Below are 23,943 nucleotides of genomic sequence, written 5' to 3'. Positions count from 1 at the left end.
TCATTGACTCAGTACTGGTACTCTGTGTATATAGTCAGGGTAGTCATTGACTCAGTACTGGTACTCTGTGTATATAGTCAGGTTACTCATTGACTCAGTACTGGTACTCTGTGTATATAGTCAGGTTAGTCATTGACTCAGTACTGGTACTCTGTGTATATAGTCAGGTTACTCATTGACTCAGTACTGGTACTCTGTGTATATAGTCAGGTTACTCATTGACTCAGTACTGGTACTCTGTGTATATAGTCAGGTTACTCATTGACTCAGTACTGGTACTCTGTGTATATAGTCAGGTTACTCATTGACTCAGTACTGGTACTCTGTGTATATAGTCAGGTTACTCATTACTACATTGACTCAGTACTGGTACTCTGTGTATATAGTCAGGTTACTCATTGACTCAGTACTGGTACTCTGTGTATATAGTCAGGTTACTCATTGACTCAGTACTGGTACTCTGTGTATATAGTCAGGTTACTCATTGACTCAGTACTGGTACTCTGTGTATATAGTCAGGTTACTCATTGACTCAGTACTGGTACTCTGTGTATATAGTCAGGTTACTCATTGACTCAGTACTGGTACTCTGTGTATATAGTCAGGTTACTCATTGACTCAGTACTGGTACTCTGTGTATATAGTCAGGTTACTCATTGACTCAGTACTGGTACTCTGTGTATATAGTCAGGTTACTCATTGACTCAGTACTGGTACTCTGTCAGGTATATAGTCAGGTATAGTCATTGACTCAGTACTGGTACTCTGTGTATATAGTCAGGTTACTCATTGACTCAGTACTGGTACTCTGTGTATATAGTCAGGTTACTCATTGACTCAGTACTGGTACTCTGTGTATATAGTCAGGTTACTCATTGACTCAGTACTGGTACTCTGTGTATATAGTCAGGTTACTCATTGACTCAGTACTGGTACTCTGTGTATATAGTCAGGTTACTCATTGACTCAGTACTGGTACTCTGTGTATATAGTCAGGTTACTCATTGACTCAGTACTGGTACTCTGTGTATATAGTCAGGTTACTCATTGACTCAGTACTGGTACTCTGTGTATATAGTCAGGTTACTCATTGACTCAGTACTGGTACTCTGTGTATATAGTCAGGTTACTCATTGACTCAGTACTGGTACTCTGTGTATATAGTCAGGTTACTCATTGACTCAGTACTGGTACTCTGTGTATATAGTCAGGTTACTCATTGACTCAGTACTGGTACTCTGTGTATATAGTCAGGTTACTCATTGACTCAGTACTGGTACTCTGTGTATATAGTATAGTCAGACTCAGTACTCAGTACTCTGTGTATATAGTCAGGTTACTCATTGACTCAGTACTGGTACTCTGTGTATATAGTCAGGTTACTCATTGACTCAGTACTGGTACTCTGTGTATATAGTCAGGTTACTCATTGACTCAGTACTGGTACTCTGTGTATATAGTCAGGTTACTCATTGACTCAGTACTGGTACTCTGTGTATATAGTCAGGTTACTCATTGACTCAGTACTGGTACTCTGTGTATATAGTCAGGTTACTCATTGACTCAGTACTGGTACTCTGTGTATATAGTCAGGTTACTCATTGACTCAGTACTGGTACTCTGTGTATATAGTCAGGTTACTCAGTACTGGTACTGTGTATATAGTCAGTACATTGGTACTCTGTGTATATAGTCAGGTTACTCATTGACTCAGTACTGGTACTCTGTGTATATAGTCAGGTTACTCATTGACTCAGTACTGGTACTCTGTGTATATAGTCAGGTTACTCATTGACTAGTATAGTCAGGTTACTCATTGACTCAGTACTGGTACTCTGTGTATATAGTCAGGTTACTCATTGACTCAGTACTGGTACTCTGTGTATATAGTCAGGTTACTCATTGACTCAGTACTGGTACTCTGTGTATATAGTCAGGTTACTCATTGACTCAGTACTGGTACTCTGTGTATATAGTCAGGTTACTCATTGACTCAGTACTGGTACTCTGTGTATATAGTCAGGTTACTCATTGACTCAGTACTGGTACTCTGTGTATATAGTCAGGTTACTCATTGACTCAGTACTGGTACTCTGTGTATATAGTCAGGTTACTCATTGACTCAGTACTGGTACTCTGTGTATATAGTCAGGTTACTCATTGACTCAGTACTGGTACTCTGTGTATATAGTCAGGTTACTCATTGACTCAGTACTGGTACTCTGTGTATATAGTCAGGTTACTCATTGACTCAGTACTGACTCAGTACTGGTACTCTGTGTATATAGTCAGGTTACTCATTGACTCAGTACTGGTACTCTGTGTATATAGTCAGGTTACTCATTGACTCAGTACTGGTACTCTGTGTATATAGTCAGGTTACTCATTGACTCAGTACTGGTACTCTGTGTATATAGTCAGGTTACTCATTGACTCAGTACTGGTACTCTGTGTATAGTAGTCAGGTTACTCATTGACTCAGTACTGGTACTCTGTGTATATAGTCAGGTTACTCATTGACTCAGTACTGGTACTCTGTGTATATAGTCAGGTTACTCATTGACTCAGTACTGGTACTCTGTGTATATAGTCAGGTTACTCATTGACTCAGTACTGGTACTCTGTGTATATAGTCAGGTTACTCATTGACTCAGTACTGGTACTCTGTGTATATAGTCAGGTTACTCATTGACTCAGTACTGGTACTCTGTGTATATAGTCAGGTTACTCATTGACTCAGTACTGGTACTCTGTGTATATAGTCAGGTTACTCATTGACTCAGTACTGGTACTCTGTGTATATAGTCAGGTTACTCATTGACTCAGTACTGGTACTCTGTGTATATAGTCAGGTTACTCATTGACTCAGTACTGGTACTCTGTGTATATAGTCAGGTTACTCATTGACTCAGTACTGGTACTCTGTGTATATAGTCAGGTTAGTCATTGACTCAGTACTGGTACTCTGTGTATATAGTCAGGTTACTCATTGACTCAGTACTGGTACTCTGTGTATATAGTCAGGTTACTCATTGACTCAGTACTGGTACTCTGTGTATATAGTCAGGTTTCTCATTGACTCAGTACTGGTACTCTGTGTATATAGTCAGGTTACTCATTGACTCAGTACTGGTACTCTGTGTATATAGTCAGGTTTCTCATTGACTCAGTACTGGTACTCTGTGTATATAGTCAGGTTACTCATTGACTCAGTACTGGTACTCTGTGTATATAGTCAGGTTACTCATTGACTCAGTGCTGGTACTCTGTGTATATAGTCAGGTTACTCATTGACTCAGTACTGGTACTCTGTGTATATAGTCAGGTTACTCATTGACTCAGTACTGGTACTCTGTGTATATAGCCTAGTTATCGTTTACTCAGTGCTGGTACTCTGTGTATATAGTCAGGTTTCTCATTGACTCAGTACTGGTACTCTGTGTATATAGCCAGGTTACTCATTGACTCAGTACTGGTACTCTGTGTATATAGTCAGGTTACTCATTGACTCAGTACTGGTACTCTGTGTATATAGTCAGGTTACTCATTGACTCAGTACTGGTACTCTGTGTATATAGTCAGGTTAGTCATTGACTCAGTACTGGTACTCTGTGTATATAGTCAGGTTACTCATTGACTCAGTACTGGTACTCTGTGTATATAGTCAGACAGTAGTCATTACCTGAGAATAACATACTGCATCCCAAATTGAGCCCTATGTAGTGGCACTACTATAGACCAGGGCCCTATTCCCTATGTAGTACACTACTTTAGACCAGAGCCCTATTCCCTATGTAGTACACTACTTTAGACCAGAGCCCTATTCCCTATGTAGTGCACTACTTTAGACCAGAGCCCTATTCCCTATGTAGTACACTACTTTAGACCAGGGCCCTATTCCCTATGTAGTACACTACTTTAGACCAGAGCCCTATTCCCTATGTAGTACACTACTTTAGACCAGGGCCCTATTCCCTATGTAGTGCACTACTTTAGACCAGAGCCCTATTCCCTATGTAGTACACTACTTTAGACCAGGGCCCTATTCCCTATGTAGTACACTACTTTAGACCAGAGCCCTATTCCCTATGTAGTACACTACTTTAGACCAGGGCCCTATTCCCTATGTAGTGCACTACTTTAGACCAGAGCCCTATTCCCTATGTAGTACACTACTTTTGACCAGAGCCCTATTCCCTATGTAGTGCACTACTTTAGACCAGAGCCCTATTCCCTATGTAGTACACTACTTTAGACCAGGTCCCTATTCCCTATGTAGTACACTACTTTAGACCAGAGCCCTATTCCCTATGTAGTACACTACTTTAGACCAGGGCCCTATTCCCTATGTAGTGCACTACTTTAGACCAGAGCCCTATTCCCTATGTAGTACACTACTTTAGACCAGGGCCCTATTCCCTATGTAGTACACTACTTTAGACCAGGGCCCTATTCCCTATGTAGTGCAGTACTTTAGACCATGGCCCTATTCCCTACATAGTGCACTACTTTAGACCAGACAATATTCCCTACGTAGTACACTACTTTAGACCAGGGCCCTATTCACTACATAGTACACTACTTTAGACCAGAGCACCATTCCCTACATAGAGCACTACTTTAGACCAGAGCCCTATTCCCTATATAGAGCACTACTTTAGACCAGAGCCCTATTCCCTATGTAGTACACTACTTTAGACCAGGGCCCTATTCCCTATGTAGTACACTACTTTAGACCAGAGCCCTATTCCCTATGTAGTACACTACTTTAGACCAGAGCCCTATTCCCTATGTAGTGCACTACTTTAGACCAGAGCCCTATTCCCTATGTAGTACACTACTTTAGACCAGGGCCCTATTCCCTATGTAGTACACTACTTTAGACCAGAGCCCTATTCCCTATGTAGTACACTACTTTAGACCAGGGCCCTATTCCCTATGTAGTGCACTACTTTAGACCAGAGCCCTATTCCCTATGTAGTACACTACTTTAGACCAGGGCCCTATTCTCTATGTAGTGCACTACTTTAGACCAGGGCCCTATTCCCTATGTAGTGCAATACTTTAGACCATGGCCCTATTCCCTACATAGTGCACTACTTTAGACCAGACAATATTCCCTACGTAGTACACTACTTTAGACCAGGGCCCTATTCCCTACATAGTACACTACTTTAGACCAGAGCACCATTCCCTACATAGAGCACTACTTTAGACCAGAGCCCTATTCCCTATATAGAGCACTACTTTAGACCAGAGCCCTATTCCCTATGTAGTACACTACTTTAGACCAGGGCCCTATTCCCTATGTAGTACACTACTTTAGACCAGAGCCCTATTCCCTATGTAGTACACTACTTTAGACCAGGGCCCTATTCCCTATGTAGTGCACTACTTTAGACCAGAGCCCTATTCCCTATGTAGTACACTACTTTTGACCAGAGCCCTATTCCCTATGTAGTGCACTACTTTAGACCAGAGCCCTATTCCCTATGTAGTACACTACTTTAGACCAGTGCCCTATTCCCTATGTAGTACACTACTTTAGACCAGAGCCCTATTCCCTATGTAGTACACTACTTTAGACCAGGGCCCTATTCCCTATGTAGTGCACTACTTTAGACCAGAGCCCTATTCCCTATGTAGTACACTACTTTAGACCAGGGCCCTATTCCCTATGTAGTACACTACTTTAGACCAGGGCCCTATTCCCTATGTAGTGCAATACTTTAGACCATGGCCCTATTCCCTACATAGTGCACTACTTTAGACCAGACAATATTCCCTACGTAGTACACTACTTTAGACCAGGGCCCTATTCCCTACATAGTACACTACTTTAGACCAGAGCACCATTCCCTACATAGAGCACTACTTTAGACCAGAGCCCTATTCCCTATATAGAGCACTACTTTAGACCAGAGCCCTATTCCCTATGTAGTACACTACTTTAGACCAGGGCCCTATTCCCTATGTAGTACACTACTTTAGACCAGAGCCCTATTCACTACATAGTACACTACTTTAGACCAGAGCCATATTCCCTATATAGATCACTACTATAGACCAGGACCCTATTCTCTATATAGTGCACTACTTTAGACCAGAGCCCTATTCCCTATGTAGTACACTACTTCAGACCAGGGCCCTATTCCCTATGTAGTGCAATACTTTAGACAATGGCCCTATTCCCTATATAGTGCACTACTTTAGACCAGACCCTATTCCCTACGTAGTACACTACTTTAGACCAGGGCCCTATTCCCTACATAGTACACTACTTTAGACCAGAGCACCATTCCCTACATAGAGCACTACTTTAGACCAGAGCCCTATTCCCTATATAGAGCACTACTTTAGACCAGAGCCCTATTCCCTATATAGTGCACTACTTTAGACCAGAGCCCTATTCCCTTTGTAGTGCACTACTTTAGACCGGAGCCCTATTCACTACATAGTACACTACTTTAGACCAGAGCCATATTCCCTATATAGATCACTACTATAGACCAGGGCCATATAGGGTAGTGCACTACTATAGACCAGAGCCCTATTCCCTACATAGAGCACTACTTTAGACCAGGGCCCTATTCCCTATACAGTGCACTACTTTTGACCAGAGCCCTATTCCCTATGTAGTGCACTACTTTAGATCAGGGCCTTATTCCCTATATAGTGCACTACTTTAGACCAGAGCCCTATTCCCTACATCCCTACTTTAGACCAGAGCAGGTCTGACTCATTACCAGAGCAGTCTACCCCCCACAGAGCAGTCTACTCCCCACAGAGCAGTCTACCCCCCACAGAGCAGTCTACTCCCCACAGAGCAGTCTACTTCCTACAGAGCAGTCTACCCCCACAGAGCAGTCTACCCCCCACAGAGCAGTCTACTCCCTACAGAGCAGTCTACTCCCCACAGAGCAGTCTACTTCCTACAGAGCAGTCTACTCCCCACAGAGCAGTCTACTTCCTACAGAGCAGTCTACTTCCTACAGAGCAGTCTACTCCCCACAGAGCAGTCTACTTCCCACAGAGCAGTCTACTCCCTACAGAGCAGTCTACTCCCCACAGATCAGTCTACTTCCTACAGAGCAGTCTACCCCCCACAGAGCAGTCTACTCCCCACAGAGCAGTCTACTCCCCACAGAGCAGTCTACCCCCACAGAGCAGTCTACTCCCCACAGAGCAGTCTACTCCATACATAGCAGTCTACTCCCTACAGAGCAGTCTACTCCCCACAGAGCAGTCTACCCCTCACAGAGCAGTCTATCCCCCACAGAGCAGTCTACCCCCAAAAGAGCAGTCTACCGCTCACAGAACAGTCTACCCCCACAGATCAGTCTACTCCCCACAGATCAGTCTACCCCCCACAGATCAGTCTACCCCCCACAGATCAGTCTACCCCCACAGATCAGTCTACTCCCCACAGAGCAGTCTACTCCCCACAGAGCAGTCTACTCCCCACAGATCAGTCTACTCCCCACAGAGCAGTCTACTCCATACATAGCAGTCTACTCCCTACAGAGCAGTCTACTCCCCACAGAGCAGTCTACCCCTCACAGAGCAGTCTACTTCCTACAGAGCAGTCTACCCCCACAGAGCAGTCTACCCCCACAGATCAGTCTACTCCCCAAAGAGCAGTCTACCCCCCACAGAGCAGTCTACTCCCCACAGAGCAGTCTACCCCCCACAGAGCAGTCTACTCCCCACAGAGCAGTCTACTCCCCACAGAGCAGTCTGCCCCTCACAGAGCAGTCTACTTCCTACAGATCAGTCTACTCCCCACAGATCAGTCTACTCCCCACAGATCAGTCTACTCCCTACAGATCAGTCTACTCCCTACAGAGCAGTCTACTCCCTACAGATCAGTCTACCCCCACAGATCAGTCTACTCCCTACAGATCAGTCTACTCCCTACAGAGCAGTCTACTCCCTACAGATCAGTCTACTCCCCACAGATCAGTCTACTCCCTACAGATCAGTCTACCCCTCACAGATCAGTCTACCCCCCACAGAGCAGTCTACCCCCACAGAGCAGTCTACCCCCACAGATCAGTCTACCCCCCACAGAGCAGTCTACCCCCACAGAGCAGTCTACTCCCTACAGAGCAGTCTACTCCCTACAGATCAGTCTACTCCCCACAGATCAGTCTACTCCCTACAGATCAGTCTACCCCTCACAGAGCAGTCTACCCCCACAGAGCAGTCTACCCCTCACAGAACAGTCTACCCCCCACAGATCAGTCTACTCCCTACAGATCAGTCTACTTCCTACAGAGCAGTCTACCCCCCACAGATCAGTCTACCCCCTACAGATCAGTCTACCCCCCACAGAGCAGTCTACCCCTCACAGAGCAGTCTACCCCTCACAGAACAGTCTACCCCCACAGAGCAGTCTACTCCCCACAGAGCAGTCTACCCCCCACAGAGCATTCTACTCCCTACAGAGCAGTCTACTCCCCACAGAGCAGTCTACTCCCTACAGAGCAGTCTACCCCCTACAGAGCAGTCTACCCCCACAGATCAGTCTACTCCCTACAGAGCAGTCTACCCCCTACAGATCAGTCTACTCCCCACAGATCAGTCTACTCCCTACAGATCAGTCTACTCCCTACAGATCAGTCTACTCCCCACATAGCAGTCTACTCCCTACAGAGCAGTCTACTCCCTACAGAGCAGTCTACTCCCCACAGAGCAGTCTACCCCCAACAGAGCAGTCTACTCCCCACAGAGCAGTCTACTCCATACATAGCAGTCTACTCCCTACAGAGCAGTCTACTCCCCACAGAGCAGTCTACCCCTCACAGAGCAGTCTACCCCCCACAGAGCAGTCTACCCCCCACAGAGCAGTCTACCCCTCACAGAACAGTCTACCCCCACAGATCAGTCTACTCCCCACAGATCAGTCTACCCCCCACAGATCAGTCTACTCCCCACAGAGCAGTCTACTCCATACATAGCAGTCTACTCCCTACAGAGCAGTCTACTCCCCACAGAGCAGTCTACCCCCCACAGAGTAGTCTACTCCCCACAGAGCAGTCTACTCCATACATAGCAGTCTACTCCATACAGAGCAGTCTACTCCCCACAGAGCAGTCTACCCCTCACAGAGCAGTCTACCCCCCACAGAGCAGTCTACCCCCCACAGAGCAGTCTACCCCTCACAGAACAGTCTACCCCCACAGATCAGTCTACTCCCCACAGATCAGTCTACCCCCACAGATCAGTCTACCCCCCACAGATCAGTCTACCCCCCACAGATCAGTCTACTCCCTACAGATCAGTCTACTCCCTACAGAGCAGTCTACTCCCCACAGAGCAGTCTACTCCCTACAGATCAGTCTACTCCCAACAGATCAGTCTACTCCCTACAGATCAGTCTACTCCCCACAGAGCAGTCTACCCCCCACAGAGCAGTCTACTCCCCACAGAGCAGTCTACCCCCCACAGAGCAGTCTACTCCCTACAGAGCAGTCTACTCCCCACAGAGCAGTCTACTCCCTACAGATCAGTCTACTCCCCACAGAGCAGTCTACCCCCCACAGAGCAGTCTACTCCCCACAGAGCAGTCTACTCCATACATAGCAGTCTACTCCCTACAGAGCAGTCTACTCCCCACAGAGCAGTCTACCCCTCACAGAGCAGTCTACTTCCTACAGAGCAGTCTACCCCCACAGAGCAGTCTACCCCCACAGATCAGTCTACTCCCCAAAGAGCAGTCTACCCCCACAGAGCAGTCTACTCCCCACAGAGCAGTCTACTCCCCACAGAGCAGTCTACTCCCCACAGAGCAGTCTACTCCCCACAGAGCAGTCTGCCCCTCACAGAGCAGTCTACTTCCTACAGATCAGTCTACTCCCCACAGATCAGTCTACTCCCCACAGATCAGTCTACTCCCTACAGATCAGTCTACTCCCTACAGAGCAGTCTACTCCCTACAGATCAGTCTACCCCCCACAGATCAGTCTACTCCCTACAGATCAGTCTACTCCCTACAGAGCAGTCTACTCCCTACAGATCAGTCTACTCCCCACAGATCAGTCTACTCCCTACAGATCAGTCTACCCCTCACAGATCAGTCTACCCCCCACAGAGCAGTCTACCCCCCACAGAGCAGTCTACCCCCCACAGATCAGTCTACCCCCCACAGAGCAGTCTACCCCCCACAGAGCAGTCTACTCCCTACAGAGCAGTCTACTCCCTACAGATCAGTCTACTCCCCACAGATCAGTCTACTCCCTACAGATCAGTCTACCCCTCACAGAGCAGTCTACCCCCCACAGAGCAGTCTACCCCTCACAGAACAGTCTACCCCCCACAGAGCAGTCTACCCCCTACAGATCAGTCTACTCCCTACAGATCAGTCTACCCCCCACAGATCAGTCTACTCCCTACAGATCAGTCTACCCCCCACAGAGCAGTCTACCCCCCACAGAGCAGTCTACCCCTCACAGAACAGTCTACCCCCCACAGAGCAGTCTACTCCCCACAGAGCAGTCTACCCCCCACAGAGCATTCTACTCCCTACAGAGCAGTCTACTCCCCACAGAGCAGTCTACTCCCTACAGAGCAGTCTACCCCCTACAGAGCAGTCTACCCCCCACAGATCAGTCTACTCCCTACAGAGCAGTCTACCCCCTACAGATCAGTCTACTCCCCACAGATCAGTCTACTCCCCACAGAGCAGTCTACTCCCCACAGAGCAGTCTACCCCCCACAGATCAGTCTACTCCCCACAGATCAGTCTACTCCCCACAGAGCAGTCTACTCCCACAGAGCAGTCTACTCCCCACAGAGCAGTCTACTCCCTACAGAGCAGTCTACCCCCCACAGATCAGTCTACCCCCACAGAGCAGTCTACCCCCCACAGAGCAGTCTACTCCCCACAGATCAGTCTACTCCCCACAGAGCAGTCTACCCCCCACAGAGCAGTCTACTCCCCACAGAGCAGTCTACTCCCCACAGAGCAGTCTACTCCCCACAGAGCAGTCTACTCCCTACAGAGAAATCTACTCCCTACAGATCAGATTATCAAATCCATCAGGGAGATTATCAAAATGGGATTTGTTTTCTAATTCTTTGTGGATCTGTGTAATCTGAGGGAAATATGTGTCTCTAATTTCGCTCGCTGTCTCTCTCTCTCCAGCTGTCTCTCTCTCTCCAGCTGTCTCTCTCTCTAGCTGTCTCTATAGCTGTTTCTCTAGCTGTCTCTCTCTCTAGCTGTCTCTATAGCTGTTTCTCTAGCTGTCTCTCTCTTGCTGTCTCTCTTTCTAGCTGTCTCTCTCTCGAGCTCTCTTTCTCTAGCTGTCTCTCTCCAACTGTCTCTCTCTCCAGCTGACTCTCTCTCACTGTCTCTCTCTCTGGCTGTCTCTCTCTAGCTGTCTCTCTCTCTGGCTGTCTCTTTCTCTAGCTGTCTCTCTCTCTAGCTGTCTCTCTCCAACTGTCTCTCTCTCCAGCTGCCTCTCTCTAGTTGTCTCTCTCTCTAGCTGTCTCTCTCTCTGGCTGTCTCTCTCTTGCTGTCTCTCTCCCAAGCTGTCTCTCTCTACCTGACTCTCTCTCTCTCGAGCTCTCTCTCTCTTGATGTCTCTCTCTCTTGCTGTCTGTCTTGCTGTGTCTCTCTCTAGCTGTCTCTCTCTCGCTGTCTCTTTCTCTCACTGTCTCTCTCTCTCGCTGTCTCTCTCTCCAGCTGTCTCTCTCTCTAGCTGTCTCTCTCTCTCTTGCTGTTTCTCTCGCTGTCTCTCTCCATCTGTCTCTCTCTCTAGCTGTCTCTTTCTCTCGCTGTCTCTCTCTCTCGCTGTCTCTCTCTCTCTCGCTGTCTCTCTCTCTAGCTGTCTCTCTCTCCAGCTGTCTCTCTCTCTAGCTGTCTCTCTCTCTCTTGCTGTTTCTCTCGCTGTCTCTCTCCATCTGTCTCTCTCTCTAGCTGTCTCTCTCTCTCGCTGTCTCTCTCTCTCTCGCTGTCTCTCTCTCTCTCGCTGTCTCTCTCTCTAGCTGTCTCTCTCTCCAGCTGTCTCTCTCTCTCTAGCTGTCTCTCTCTCTCTTGCTGTTTCTCTCGCTGTCTCTCTCCATCTGTCTCTCTCTCTAGCTGTCTCTCTCTCTAGCTGTCTCTCTCTCTAGCTGTCTCTCTCTCTCTCCTTATATAGTTCTGTTCTTCCCCAGCAGCTCAGAGCAACCAGTTCCTGCTGCTGAAACAATGGTTGCAGTGTGTGTCCAAATACACAGATAGAGCTGAGAAAATACACACAGCCTACATAGTTAAACAACTCAACAATAAATCACCCCAGGTATGAGGAGAGGGGTGTTATGATGTTAGGAGGGAGGGATGAGGGTCATGGCTGTGAGGAGAGGGGTGTTATGTTGTTAGGAGGGAGGGATGAGGGTCATGGCTGTGAGGAGAGGGGTGTTATGTTGTTAGGAGGATGAGAGATGAGTGTCATGGCTGTGAGGAGAGGAGTGTTATGATGTTAGGAGGGAGGGATGAGGGTCATGGCTGTGAGGAGAAGGGTGTTATGTTGTTAGGAGGATGAGAGATGAGGGTCATGGCTGTGTGGAGAGGGGTGTTATTGTTTGTGTCCCGGATGGCACCCTAAGGGGGCGAGGTGATGAGGTCCGGCAGGGTAATTGGAGCCACATGGTCCCACTTTTATCTTGCCGCCTGTTAGTTCTATTTTACTGCTCCCTTCCTCTCCTCTCCCTTCCCCTCCCCTCCCCTCCTCTCCACTCCTCTCCTCTCCTCTCCTCTTCTCTTCTCTCCTCTCCTCTCCTCTCCTCTAATCCCCTCTCCTCCCCTTTCCCATCTCTCCTACCTCTCCTCTCTCCTCCTCACCTTACCCCTCTCCCCTCCTCACCTTACCCCTCTCCCCACATCATCTCTCCTCTCCTCCTCCTAGAGGATGTTACCCTAGACTAGAGGACTAGAGGATGTTACCCTAGACTAGAGGCTGTTACCCTAGACTAGAGGCTGTTACCGTAGACTAGAGGACTTGAGGCTGTTACCCTAGACTAGAGTCTGTTACCCTGGACTAGAGGCTGTTACCCTAGACTAGAGTACTAGAGGCTGTTACCCTAGACTAGAGCGTGTTACCCTAGACTAGAGACTGTTACCCTAGACTAGAGGACTAGAGGCTGTGACCCTAGACTAGAGCCGTTACCCTGGACTAGAAGACTAGAGGCTGTGACCCTAGACTAGAGCCTGTTACCCTAGACTAGAGGACTAGAGGCTGCAACCCTAGACTAGAGGACTAGAGGCTGTGACCATAGACTAGGGCCTGTTACCCTAGACTATAGGCTGTGACCCTAGACTAGAGCCTGTTACCCTAGACTAGAGGACTAGAGGCTGTGACCCTAGACTAGAGGACTAGAGGCTGTGACCATAGACTAGAGCCTGTTACCCTAGACTAGAGAACTATAGCCTGTTACCCTAGACTAGAGAACTAGAGGATGTTACCCTAAACTAGAGCCTGTTACCCAAGACTAGAGTCTGTTACCCTAGACTAGAGGACTAGAGGCTGTGACCCTAGACTAGAGGCTGTTACCATAGACTAGAGCCTGTTACCCTAGACTAGAGAACTAGAGGCTGTGACCCTAGACTAGAGGCTGTTACCACAGACCAGAGGACTAGGACTAGAAGCTATTACCATAGACTAGAGCCTATTACCCTAGACTAGAGGCTGTTACCCTAGACTAGAGAACTAGAGGCTGTGACCCTAGGCTAGAGGACTAGAGGCTGTTACCCTAGGCTAGAGGACTAGAGGCTGTTACCCTAGACTAGAGAACTAGAGGCTGTGACCCTAGGCTAGAGGACTAGAGGCTGTGACCCTAGACTAGAGACTGTTACCCAAGACTAGAGGCTTTTACCCTAGACTAGAGGCTGTTACCCTAGACTAGAGAACTAGAGGGTATTACCCTAGACTAGAGGACTAGAGGCTGTGACCCTAGGCTAGAGGACTAGAGGCTGTGACCCTAGACTAGAGGCTGTTATCCTAGACTAGAGGCTGTTACCATAGACTAGAGGACTAGAGGCTGTTACCCTAGACTAGAGTGTGTTACCCTGGACTAGAGACTGTTAGCCTAGACTAGAGACTGTTACCCTAGACTAGAGACTGTTACCCTAGACTAGATGCTGTTACCCTAGACTAGAGGACTAGAGGCTGTGACTCTAGACTAGAGCCTGTTACCCTAGACTAGAGGACTAGAAGATGTGACCCTAGACTAGAGCCTGTTACCCTAGACTAGAGGACTAGAGGCTGTGACCCTAGACTAGGGCCTGGTACCCTAGACTAGAGACTGTTACCCTAGACTAGAGGACTAGAGGCTGTGACCCTAGACTAGAGCCTGTTACCCTAAAATAGAGGACTAGAGGCTGTGACCCTAGACTAGAGCCTGTTACCCTAGACTAGAGGACTAGAGGCTGTGACCCTAGACTAGAGGACTAGAGGCTGTGACCATAGACTAGAGCATGTTACCCTAGACTAGAGGACTAGAGGCTGTGAACCTAGACTAGAGACTGTTACCACAGACTCGAGGACTAGGACTAGAGGCTGTTACCATAAACTAGAGCCTGTTACCCTAGACTAGAGCCTGTTACCCTAGACTAGAGACCTAGAGCCTGTTACCCTAGACTAGAGCCTGTTACCCTAGACTAGAGAACTAGAGCCTGTTACCCTAGACTAGAGCCTGTTACCCTAGACTAGAGAACTAGAGCCTGTTACCCTAGACTAGAGAACTAGAGCCTGTTACCCAAGACTAGAGCCTGTGACCCTTGACCACAGGGTGATGAACAGACCACAGGATGACTAATGGACCACAGGGTGACTAATGGACCACAGGGTGACTAACGGACCACAGGGTGACTAATGGACCACAGGGTGACTAACACAGGGTGACTAACGGACCACAGGGTGACTAACAGACCACAGGGTGACTAATGGACCACAGGGTGACTAATGGACCACAGGGTGACTAACGGACCACAGGGTGACTAATGGACCACAGGGTGACTAACAGACCACAGGGTGATGAACAGACCACAGGGTGACTAATGGACCACAGGGTGACTAATGGACCACAGGGTGACTAACGGACCACAGGGTGACTAACAGACCACAGGGTGACTAACAGACCACAGGGTGACTAACGGACCACAGGGTGACTAATGGACCACAGGGTGACTAACGGACCACAGGATGAATAATGGACCACAGGGTGACTAACACAGGGTGACTAATGGACCACAGGGTGACTAATGGACCACAGGGTGACTAACGGACCACAGGGTGACTAACAGACCACAGGGTGACTAACAGACCACAGGGTGACTAACACAGGGTGACTAACACAGGGTGACTAACGGACCACAGGGTGACTAATGGACCACAGGGTGACTAATGGACCACAGGATGACGAACAGACCACGGGGTGACTAATGGACCACAAGGTGACTAATGGACCACAGGGTGACTAATGGACCACAGGGTGACTAACGGACCACAGGGTGACTAACGGACCACAGGGTGACTAACGGACCACAGGGTGACTAATGGACCACAGGGTGACTAATGGACCACAGGGTGACTAACGGACCACAGGGTGACTAACGGACCACAGGGTGACTAATGGACCACAGGGTGACTAATGGACCACAGGGTGACTAACGGACCACAGGGTGACTAATGGACCACAGGGTGACTAATGGACCACAGGGTGACTAATGGACCACAGGGTGACTAATGGACCACAGGGTGACTAACGGACCACAGGGTGACTAACGGACCACAGGGTGACTAATGGACCACAGGGTGACTAATGGACCACAGGGTGACTAATGGACCACAGGGTGACTAACAGACCACAGGGTGACTAATGGACCACAGGGTGACTAATGGACCACAGGGTGACTAACAGACCACAGGGTGACTAATGGACCACAGGGTGACTAATGGACCACAGGGTGACTAATGGACCACAGGGTGACTAATGGACCACAGGGTGACTAACGGACCACAGGGTGACTAACGGACCACAGGGTGACTAATGGACCACAGGGTGACTAACGGACCACAGGGTGACTAGAGGATGACGGACAGACCACAGGGTGACTAGAGGATGACGAACAGACCACGGGGTGACTAATGGACCACAGGGTGACTAATGGACCACAGGGTGACTAACGGACCACAGGGTGACTAATGGACCACAGGGTGACTAATGGACCACAGGGTGACTAACGGACCACAGGGTGACTAACGGACCACAGGGTGACTAATGGACCACAGGGTGACTAATGGACCACAGGGTGACTAACGGACCACAGGGTGACTAACGGACCACAGGGTGACTAATGGACCACAGGGTGACTAATGGACCACAGGGTGACTAACGGACCACAGGGTGACTAATGGACCACAGGGTGACTAATGGACCACAGGGTGACTAATGGACCACAGGGTGACTAATGGACCACAGGGTGACTAACGGACCACAGGGTGACTAACGGACCACAGGGTGACTAATGGACCACAGGGTGACTAATGGACCACAGGGTGACTAATGGACCACAGGGTGACTAACGGACCACAGGGTGACTAATGGACCACAGGGTGACTAATGGACCACAGGGTGACTAATGGACCACAGGGTGACTAATGGACCACAGGGTGACTAACGGACCACAGGGTGACTAATGGACCACAGGGTGACTAATGGACCACAGGGTGACTAACGGTATTGATATTACAGATGACCTGGAAGCGTTATGTTTTTGGCAGTTGAAATCAGGTCAATTGTACGGACCAAGGCGATGTACAAAAGTGAGTGAGTTCACGTTAGATGAAAGGATCTTAAACCTCTACAGGATCTGTGTCCCTAGACTGGGACAGTTGTTGCTCAATATGTGATAATGTGACTAGAATGACGTTGTAAACAACAGCCAATTCTGGGACATGGATGACGTAGTACACAATAAACTGGGAATGGATGACGTAGTACACAATAAATGGGGAAGGGATGACATAGTACACAATAAACGGGGAAGGGATGACGTAGCACACAATAAACGGGGAAGGGATGACATAGTGCACAATAAACGGGGAAGGGATGACGTAGTACACAATAAACGGGGAAGGGATGACGTAGTACACAATAAACAGGGACCTGTTTTGGCTCGTGACTACTGGCTGAAATTATAAGTTCTGGAGCATCACTTTAACAATGATAGTCCACGATGACCACGATGATGACGCTAACACTGGCGCTGACCAAAAGCCATGTGTGTGTGTGAATGTGTGTATCCGTGTGTGTGTGTGTGTGTGTGTGTGTGAAAATGCAGGTATCCGTGTGTGTGTGTGTGTGTGTGTGTGTGTGTGTGTGCGTGTGTGCGTGTGTGTGCGCGTGTGTATGTGTGTGTGTGTGTGCGTGTATCCGTGTGTGTGTGTGTGTGAGAGTAACAGGATGTGAGCTTGCGTCTCTCTCTCTGTGTATAAACTCACCTCTGACAAACACATATAGAGTAGCAGCCGTGGTCCCGTCGATGACAGCCTTGACATCTCTGTAGTAACAGCGGTAGTACCCTGTATCATTCCCTTTAGCTCCAGTGAGAACCAGCGTCTTGCAATACGGCCTTCCAGGCTCCCCTGGACAACCCAGGATGCTGACTCCCCTTCTCTGGACAGGGACCGAAGCAGGTGTACCAGCCCCCTCCGCGTCCACGGGGTGGTCTCCCACAACCCCAGCCCCAGCCCCGGGGGTACAAACAGGGGTTCCAGACCCAGTCTCGGCCTCTCTCCCTGGGGCTCTGCTGGGCCTGGGTCCGGCCTGACGGTCAGTCAGCTCCTCTCCCACCAGGGTCGTCTCAGGCCACACCCAGGACAGAGTACGCTGACCCCTGGAGGTCAGAGGTTAGGGGTTAAAGGTTAGAAGAATGTTCAAGTGAGAGATCACAGATGGGTCAATTTGGTTTTAAACCAATCAGAAAAGGTTAGGGCTGGACAAATGTCAGGTGTGTGACGTTAGCGACTGTGACAGATTGGGAAATAGCGTGTGTGTGTGTGTGTGTGTGTGTGTGTGTCTGTGTGTCTGTGTATCCAAGTGTGTGTGTGTGTGTGTGTGTGTGTGTGTGTGTGTGTGTGTGTGTGTGTGTATCCAGGTGCGTGTGTGTGTGTGTGTGTGTGTGTGTGTGTGTGTGTGTGTGTGTGTGTGTGTGTGTGTGTGTGTGTGTGTGTGTGTGTGTGTGTGTGTGTGTGTGTGTGTGTGTGTGTGTGTGTGTGTGTGAGGAAGGGAAAGCAGAGCAGAGATGGCTATAGATATTATATATAGTGTAAAATATTCATGAGTGCAGGCGTGCTGGGGAATCATCATACTGCTCTGTCTAGAGGGGGCGCCATGTGTGTGTGTTTCCCCCTCTCTTATTCTTCACCCCATCCCACACCTCCTTGGTGTAAAATTAATTCAATTATGGGGGAATATGACACCTCAGGGCTTTATGAACGAGACAGTCAGCCAGCAGAATCAAACTGATTCCCCCAGTGATGGTAGAGACAGTCAGCCAGCAGAATCAAACTGATTCCCCCTGTGATGGTAGAGACAGTCAGCCAGCAGAATCCAACTGATTCCCCCTGTGATGGTAGAGACAGTCAGCCAGCAGAATCAAACGGATTCCCCTGTGATGGTAGAGACAGTCAGCCAGCAGAATCAAACTGATTCCCCCTGTGATGGTAGAGACAATCAGCCAGCAGAATCCAACTGATTCCCCCTGTGATGGTAGAGACAGTCAGCCAGCAGAATCAAACTGATTCCCCCTGTGATGGTAGAGACAGTCAGCCAGCAGAATCCAACTGATTCCCCCTGTGATGGTAGTCAGCCAGCTCCTCTACCAAATGGTATATTTATAGGGAAAGGGGGATACCAAGTCCCTACCCCAGGGGTTCCCAAACTTTTTTCCTTCAAGGCACCTAACCCCTAACCCTAACCCCTAACACTAACTTCTAACCCCTCACCCCTAACCCTAACACTAACCCCTAACCCCTAACCCCTAACCCCTAAACCTAACCCCTAACCCCTAACACCAACCCCTAACACTAACCCCTAACCCTAACCTCAAACCCTAACCCATAACCCTAACCTCTAACCCTAACCCTAACCTCTAACCCTAACCCCTAAACCTAACGCCTAACCCCTAACCCTAACTCCTAACACTAACCCCTAACCCTAACTCCCAACCCTAACCCCTAACCCTAAACCCTAGCCTGAGAGATATTTTGACATGGACTTGAGAGAAATTTTGACATGGACCTGACAGAACATATGACATGGACCTGAGAGACATTTTGACATGGACCTGACAGAACATATGACATGGACCTGAGAGACATTTTGACATGGACCTGACTGAACTTTTTGACATGAACCTGACAGAACATTTTGACATGAACCTGACAGAACATTTTGACATTGACCTGACAGAACATTTGACATTGACCTGAGAGAACATTTGACATGGCTAATGCTGTCTTCTTATGCTCAAACCTTACAAAACCAATGGGGGCCTGATTGCTTTTATTTAGTTGATTGTTGGCTATCATAAATATATATATATACAGTTGAAATTGGAAGTTTACATACACCTCAGCCAAATACATTTAAACTCACTTTTTCACAATTCCTGACATTTAATCCTAGTAAAAATTCCCTGTCTTAGGTCAGTTAGGATCACCACTTTATTTTAAGAATGTGAAATGTCAGAATAATAGTAGAGAGAATTATTTATTTCAGGTTTTAGTTCTTTCATCACATTCCCAGTGGGTCAGAAGTTTACATACACTGGATCAGTATTTGGTAGCATTGCCTTTAAATTGTTTAACTTGGGTCAAACGTCCGGGGTAGCTTTCCAGAAGCTTCCCACACTAAGTTGGGTGAATTTTGGCCCGTTCCACCTGACAGGGCTGGTGTAACTGAGTCAGGTTTGTAGGCCTCCTTGCTCGCACATGCTTTATCAGTTCTGTAGGATTGAGGTCAGGGCTTTGTGTTGGCCACTCCAATACCTTGACTTTGTTGCCCTTAAGCCGTTTTGCCAAAACTTTGGAAGCATGCTTGGGATCATTGTCCTTTTGGAAGACCCATTTGCGACCAAGTTAACTTCCTGACTGATGTCTTGAGATGTTGCTTCAATATATCCACATAATTTTCTTCCCTCGTGATGCCATCTACTTTGTGAAGTGCACCAGTCCCTCCTGCAGCAAAGCACCCCCACAACATGATGCTGCCACCCCCGTGCTTTACGGTTGGGATGGTGATCTTCGGCTTGCAAGCCTCCCCCTTTTTCCTCCAAACTTAACAATGGTCATTATGGCCAAACAGTTCTGTTTTTGTTTCATCAAACCAGAGGACATTTCTCCATTAAGTGTTTCCTCCAGCATCTTCACAAGGTCCTTTGCTGTTGTTCTGGGATTGATTTGCACTTTTCGCACCAAAGTACGTTCATCTCTAGGAGACAGAACACGTCTCCTTCCTGAGCGGTATGATGGCTGCATGGTCCCATGGTGTTCATACTTGCATACTATTGTTTGTACAGATTGATGTGGTACCTTCCGACGTTTGTAAATTGCTCCCAAGGATGAACCAGACTTGTGGAAGTCAATTTTTTTTCTGAGGTGTTGGTTGATTTCCCCATGATGTCAAGCTAAGAGGCACTGAGTTTGAAGGTAGGCCTTGAAATACATCCACAGGTTCACCTCCAATTGACTCAAGTGAGGTCAATTAGCCTATCAGAAGCTTCTAAAGCCATGACATATTTTCTGGAATTTCCCAAGTTGTTTAAAGGCACAGTCAACTTAGTGTATGTAAACTTCTGATCCACTGGAATTGTGATACAGTGAATTTTAAGTGAAATAATCTGTCTGTAAACAATTGTTATAAAAATGACTTGTGTCATGCACAAGTTCGATGTCCTTACCAACTTGCCAAAACTATAGTTTGTGAACAAGACATTGTTAAGTTGTTGGAGTTGTTGAAAAATGAGTTTTAATGACTAAAACATAAAGTGTATGTAAACTTCAGACTTCACCTGTATACAGGTTCATTATATTATTATATTATTATTATATTATATATTAACTGTATACAGTTCCATTATCTTTTCTACTTGGTTTAAGTTGTTTAAATTGAACACTGTAAAGATGTATAGTATGAGATTTTAAAATGGAGTATGCTATTTTCAATGGTGTTAAGAGAGCGTTTCCCAAACTCGGTCCTCGGGAACACAAGGGGTGCACGTTTTGGATTTTACCCGAACACTACAAAGCTTTTTCAAATGATCAAAGCTTGCATGAAATGGTCAGTGAGACAGTACTCTACCGACATGTAATGGACAGAGAGACAGAGAGACAGTACTCTACCTCCATGTAATGGACAGAGAGACAGTACTCTACCGACATGTAATGGACAGAGAGAAAGAGAGACAGTACTCTACCTACATGTAATGGACAGAGAGACAGTTCTCTTCCTACATGTAATGGACAGAGAGACAGAGAGACAGTACTCTACCTACATGTAATGGACAGAGAGACAGTTCTCTACCGACATGTAATGGACAGAGAGACAGAGAGACAGTACTCTACCTACATGTAATGGACAGAGAGACAGAGAGACAGTACTCTACCTATATGTAATGGACAGAGAGACAGTACTCTACCGACATGTAATGGACAGAGAGACAGAGAGACAGTACTCTACCTACATGTAATGGACAGAGAGACAGTACTCTACCTACATGTAATGGACAGAGAGACAGAGAGACAGTACTCTACCGACATGTAATGGACAGAGAGACAGAGAGACAGTACTCTACCTACATGTAATGGACAGAGAGACAGTACTCTACCTACATGTAATGGACAGAGAGACAGAGAGACAGTACTCTACCTACATGTAATGGACAGAGAGACAGAGAGACAGTACTCTACCTACATGTAATGGACAGAGAGACAGAGAGACAGTACTCTACCTACATGTAATGGACAGAGAGACAGTACTCTAGCGACATGTAATGGACAGAGAGACAGAGAGACAGTACTCTACCTACATGTAATGGACAGAGAGACAGTACTCTACCTACATGTAATGGACAGAGAGACAGAGAGACAGTACTCTACCTACATGTAATGGACAGAGAGACAGTACTCTACCTACATTTAATGGACAGAGAGACAGTACTCTACCTACATGTAATGGACAGAGAGACATGTAATGGACAGAGAGACAGTAATCTACCTACATGTAATGGACAGAGAGACAGAGAGACAGTACATGTAATCTACCTACATGTAATGGACAGAGAGACAGTACTCTACCGACATGTAATGGACAGAGACAGAGAGACAGTACTCTACCTACATGTAATGGACAGAGAGACAGTACTCTACCTACATGTAATGGTCAGAGAGACAGTACTCTACCTACATGTAATGGACAGAGAGACAGTACTCTACCGACATGTAATGGACAGAGACAGAGAGACAGTACTCTACCTACATGTAATGGACAGAGAGACAGTACTCTACCTACATGTAATGGTCAGAGAGACAGAGAGACAGTTCTCTACCTACATGTAATGGTCAGAGAGACAGAGAGACAGTATTCTACCTACATGTAATGGACAGAGAGACAGAGAGCCAGTACTCTACCTACATGTAATGGACAGAGAGACAGTACTCTACCTACATGTATTGGACAGAGAGACAGAGAGACAGAGACAGTACTCTACCTATATGTAATGGACAGAGAGACAGTACTCTACCGACATGTAATGGACAGAGAGACAGTACTCTACCTACATGTAATGGACAGAGAGACAGAGAGACAGTACTCTACCTACATGTAATGGACAGAGAGACAGTACTCTACATACATGTATTGGACAGAGAGACAGAGAGACAGAGACAGTACTCTACCTACATGTAATGGACAGAGAGACAGAGAGACAGTACTCTACCTACATGTAATGGACAGAGAGACAGAGAGACAGTTCTCTACCTACATGTAATGGACAGAGAGACAGAGAGACAGTACTCTACTTACATGTAATGGACATAGAGAGACAGTACTCTACCTACATGTAATGGACAGAGGGACAGAGAGACAGTACTCTACCTACATGTAATGGTCAGAGAGACAGTACTCGACCTACATGTAATGGACAGAGAGACAGAGAGACAGTTCTCTACCTACATGTAATGGACAGAGAGACAGAGACAGTTCTCTAACTACATGAAATGGACAGAGAGACAGAGAGACAGTACTCTACCTACATGTAATGGACATAGAGAGACAGTACTCTACCTACATGTAATGGACATAGAGAGACAGTACTCTACCTACATGCAATGGACATAGAGAGACAGTACTCTACCGATATGTAATGGACAGAGAGACAGAGAGACAGTACTCTACCTACATGTAATGGACAGAGAGACAGAGAGACAGTACTCTACCGACATGTAATGGACAGAGAGACAGAGAGACAGTACTCTACCTCCATGTAATGGACAGAGAGACAGTACTCTACCGACATGTAATGGACAGAGAGAAAGAGAGACAGTACTCTACCTACATGTAATGGACAGAGAGACAGTTCTCTTCCTACATGTAATGGACAGAGAGACAGAGAGACAGTACTCTACCTACATGTAATGGACAGAGAGACAGTTCTCTACCGACATGTAATGGACAGAGAGACAGAGAGACAGTACTCTACCTACATGTAATGGACAGAGAGACAGAGAGACAGTACTCTACCTATATGTAATGGACAGAGAGACAGTACTCTACCGACATGTAATGGACAGAGAGACAGAGAGACAGTACTCTACCTACATGTAATGGACAGAGAGACAGTACTCTACCTACATGTAATGGACAGAGAGACAGAGAGACAGTACTCTACCGACATGTAAT

The 23,943-nt window shown here is 47.2% G+C and overlaps 1 protein-coding gene across 1 annotated transcript in view; it reads right to left on the bottom strand.

Moving 5' to 3' along the window:
- LOC135545412 (vascular endothelial growth factor receptor 3-like) overlaps positions 1–23,943 on the bottom strand; it is a 272,156-nt gene that overhangs the window by 116,247 nt on the left and 131,966 nt on the right. Inside the window, exon 3 of the mRNA XM_064973018.1 lies at positions 17,484–17,878. Within this exon, the coding sequence (XP_064829090.1) occupies positions 17,484–17,878 (395 nt within the window). The remainder of the gene's footprint in view (positions 1–17,483; positions 17,879–23,943) is intronic.

This window comes from Oncorhynchus masou, chromosome 9, assembly GCF_036934945.1.
Source record: "Oncorhynchus masou masou isolate Uvic2021 chromosome 9, UVic_Omas_1.1, whole genome shotgun sequence".
NCBI lineage: Eukaryota > Metazoa > Chordata > Actinopteri > Salmoniformes > Salmonidae > Oncorhynchus > Oncorhynchus masou.
The sequence above is the reverse complement of the archived record's forward strand: the minus strand, read 5'-3'. Positions and strand labels throughout refer to the sequence as shown.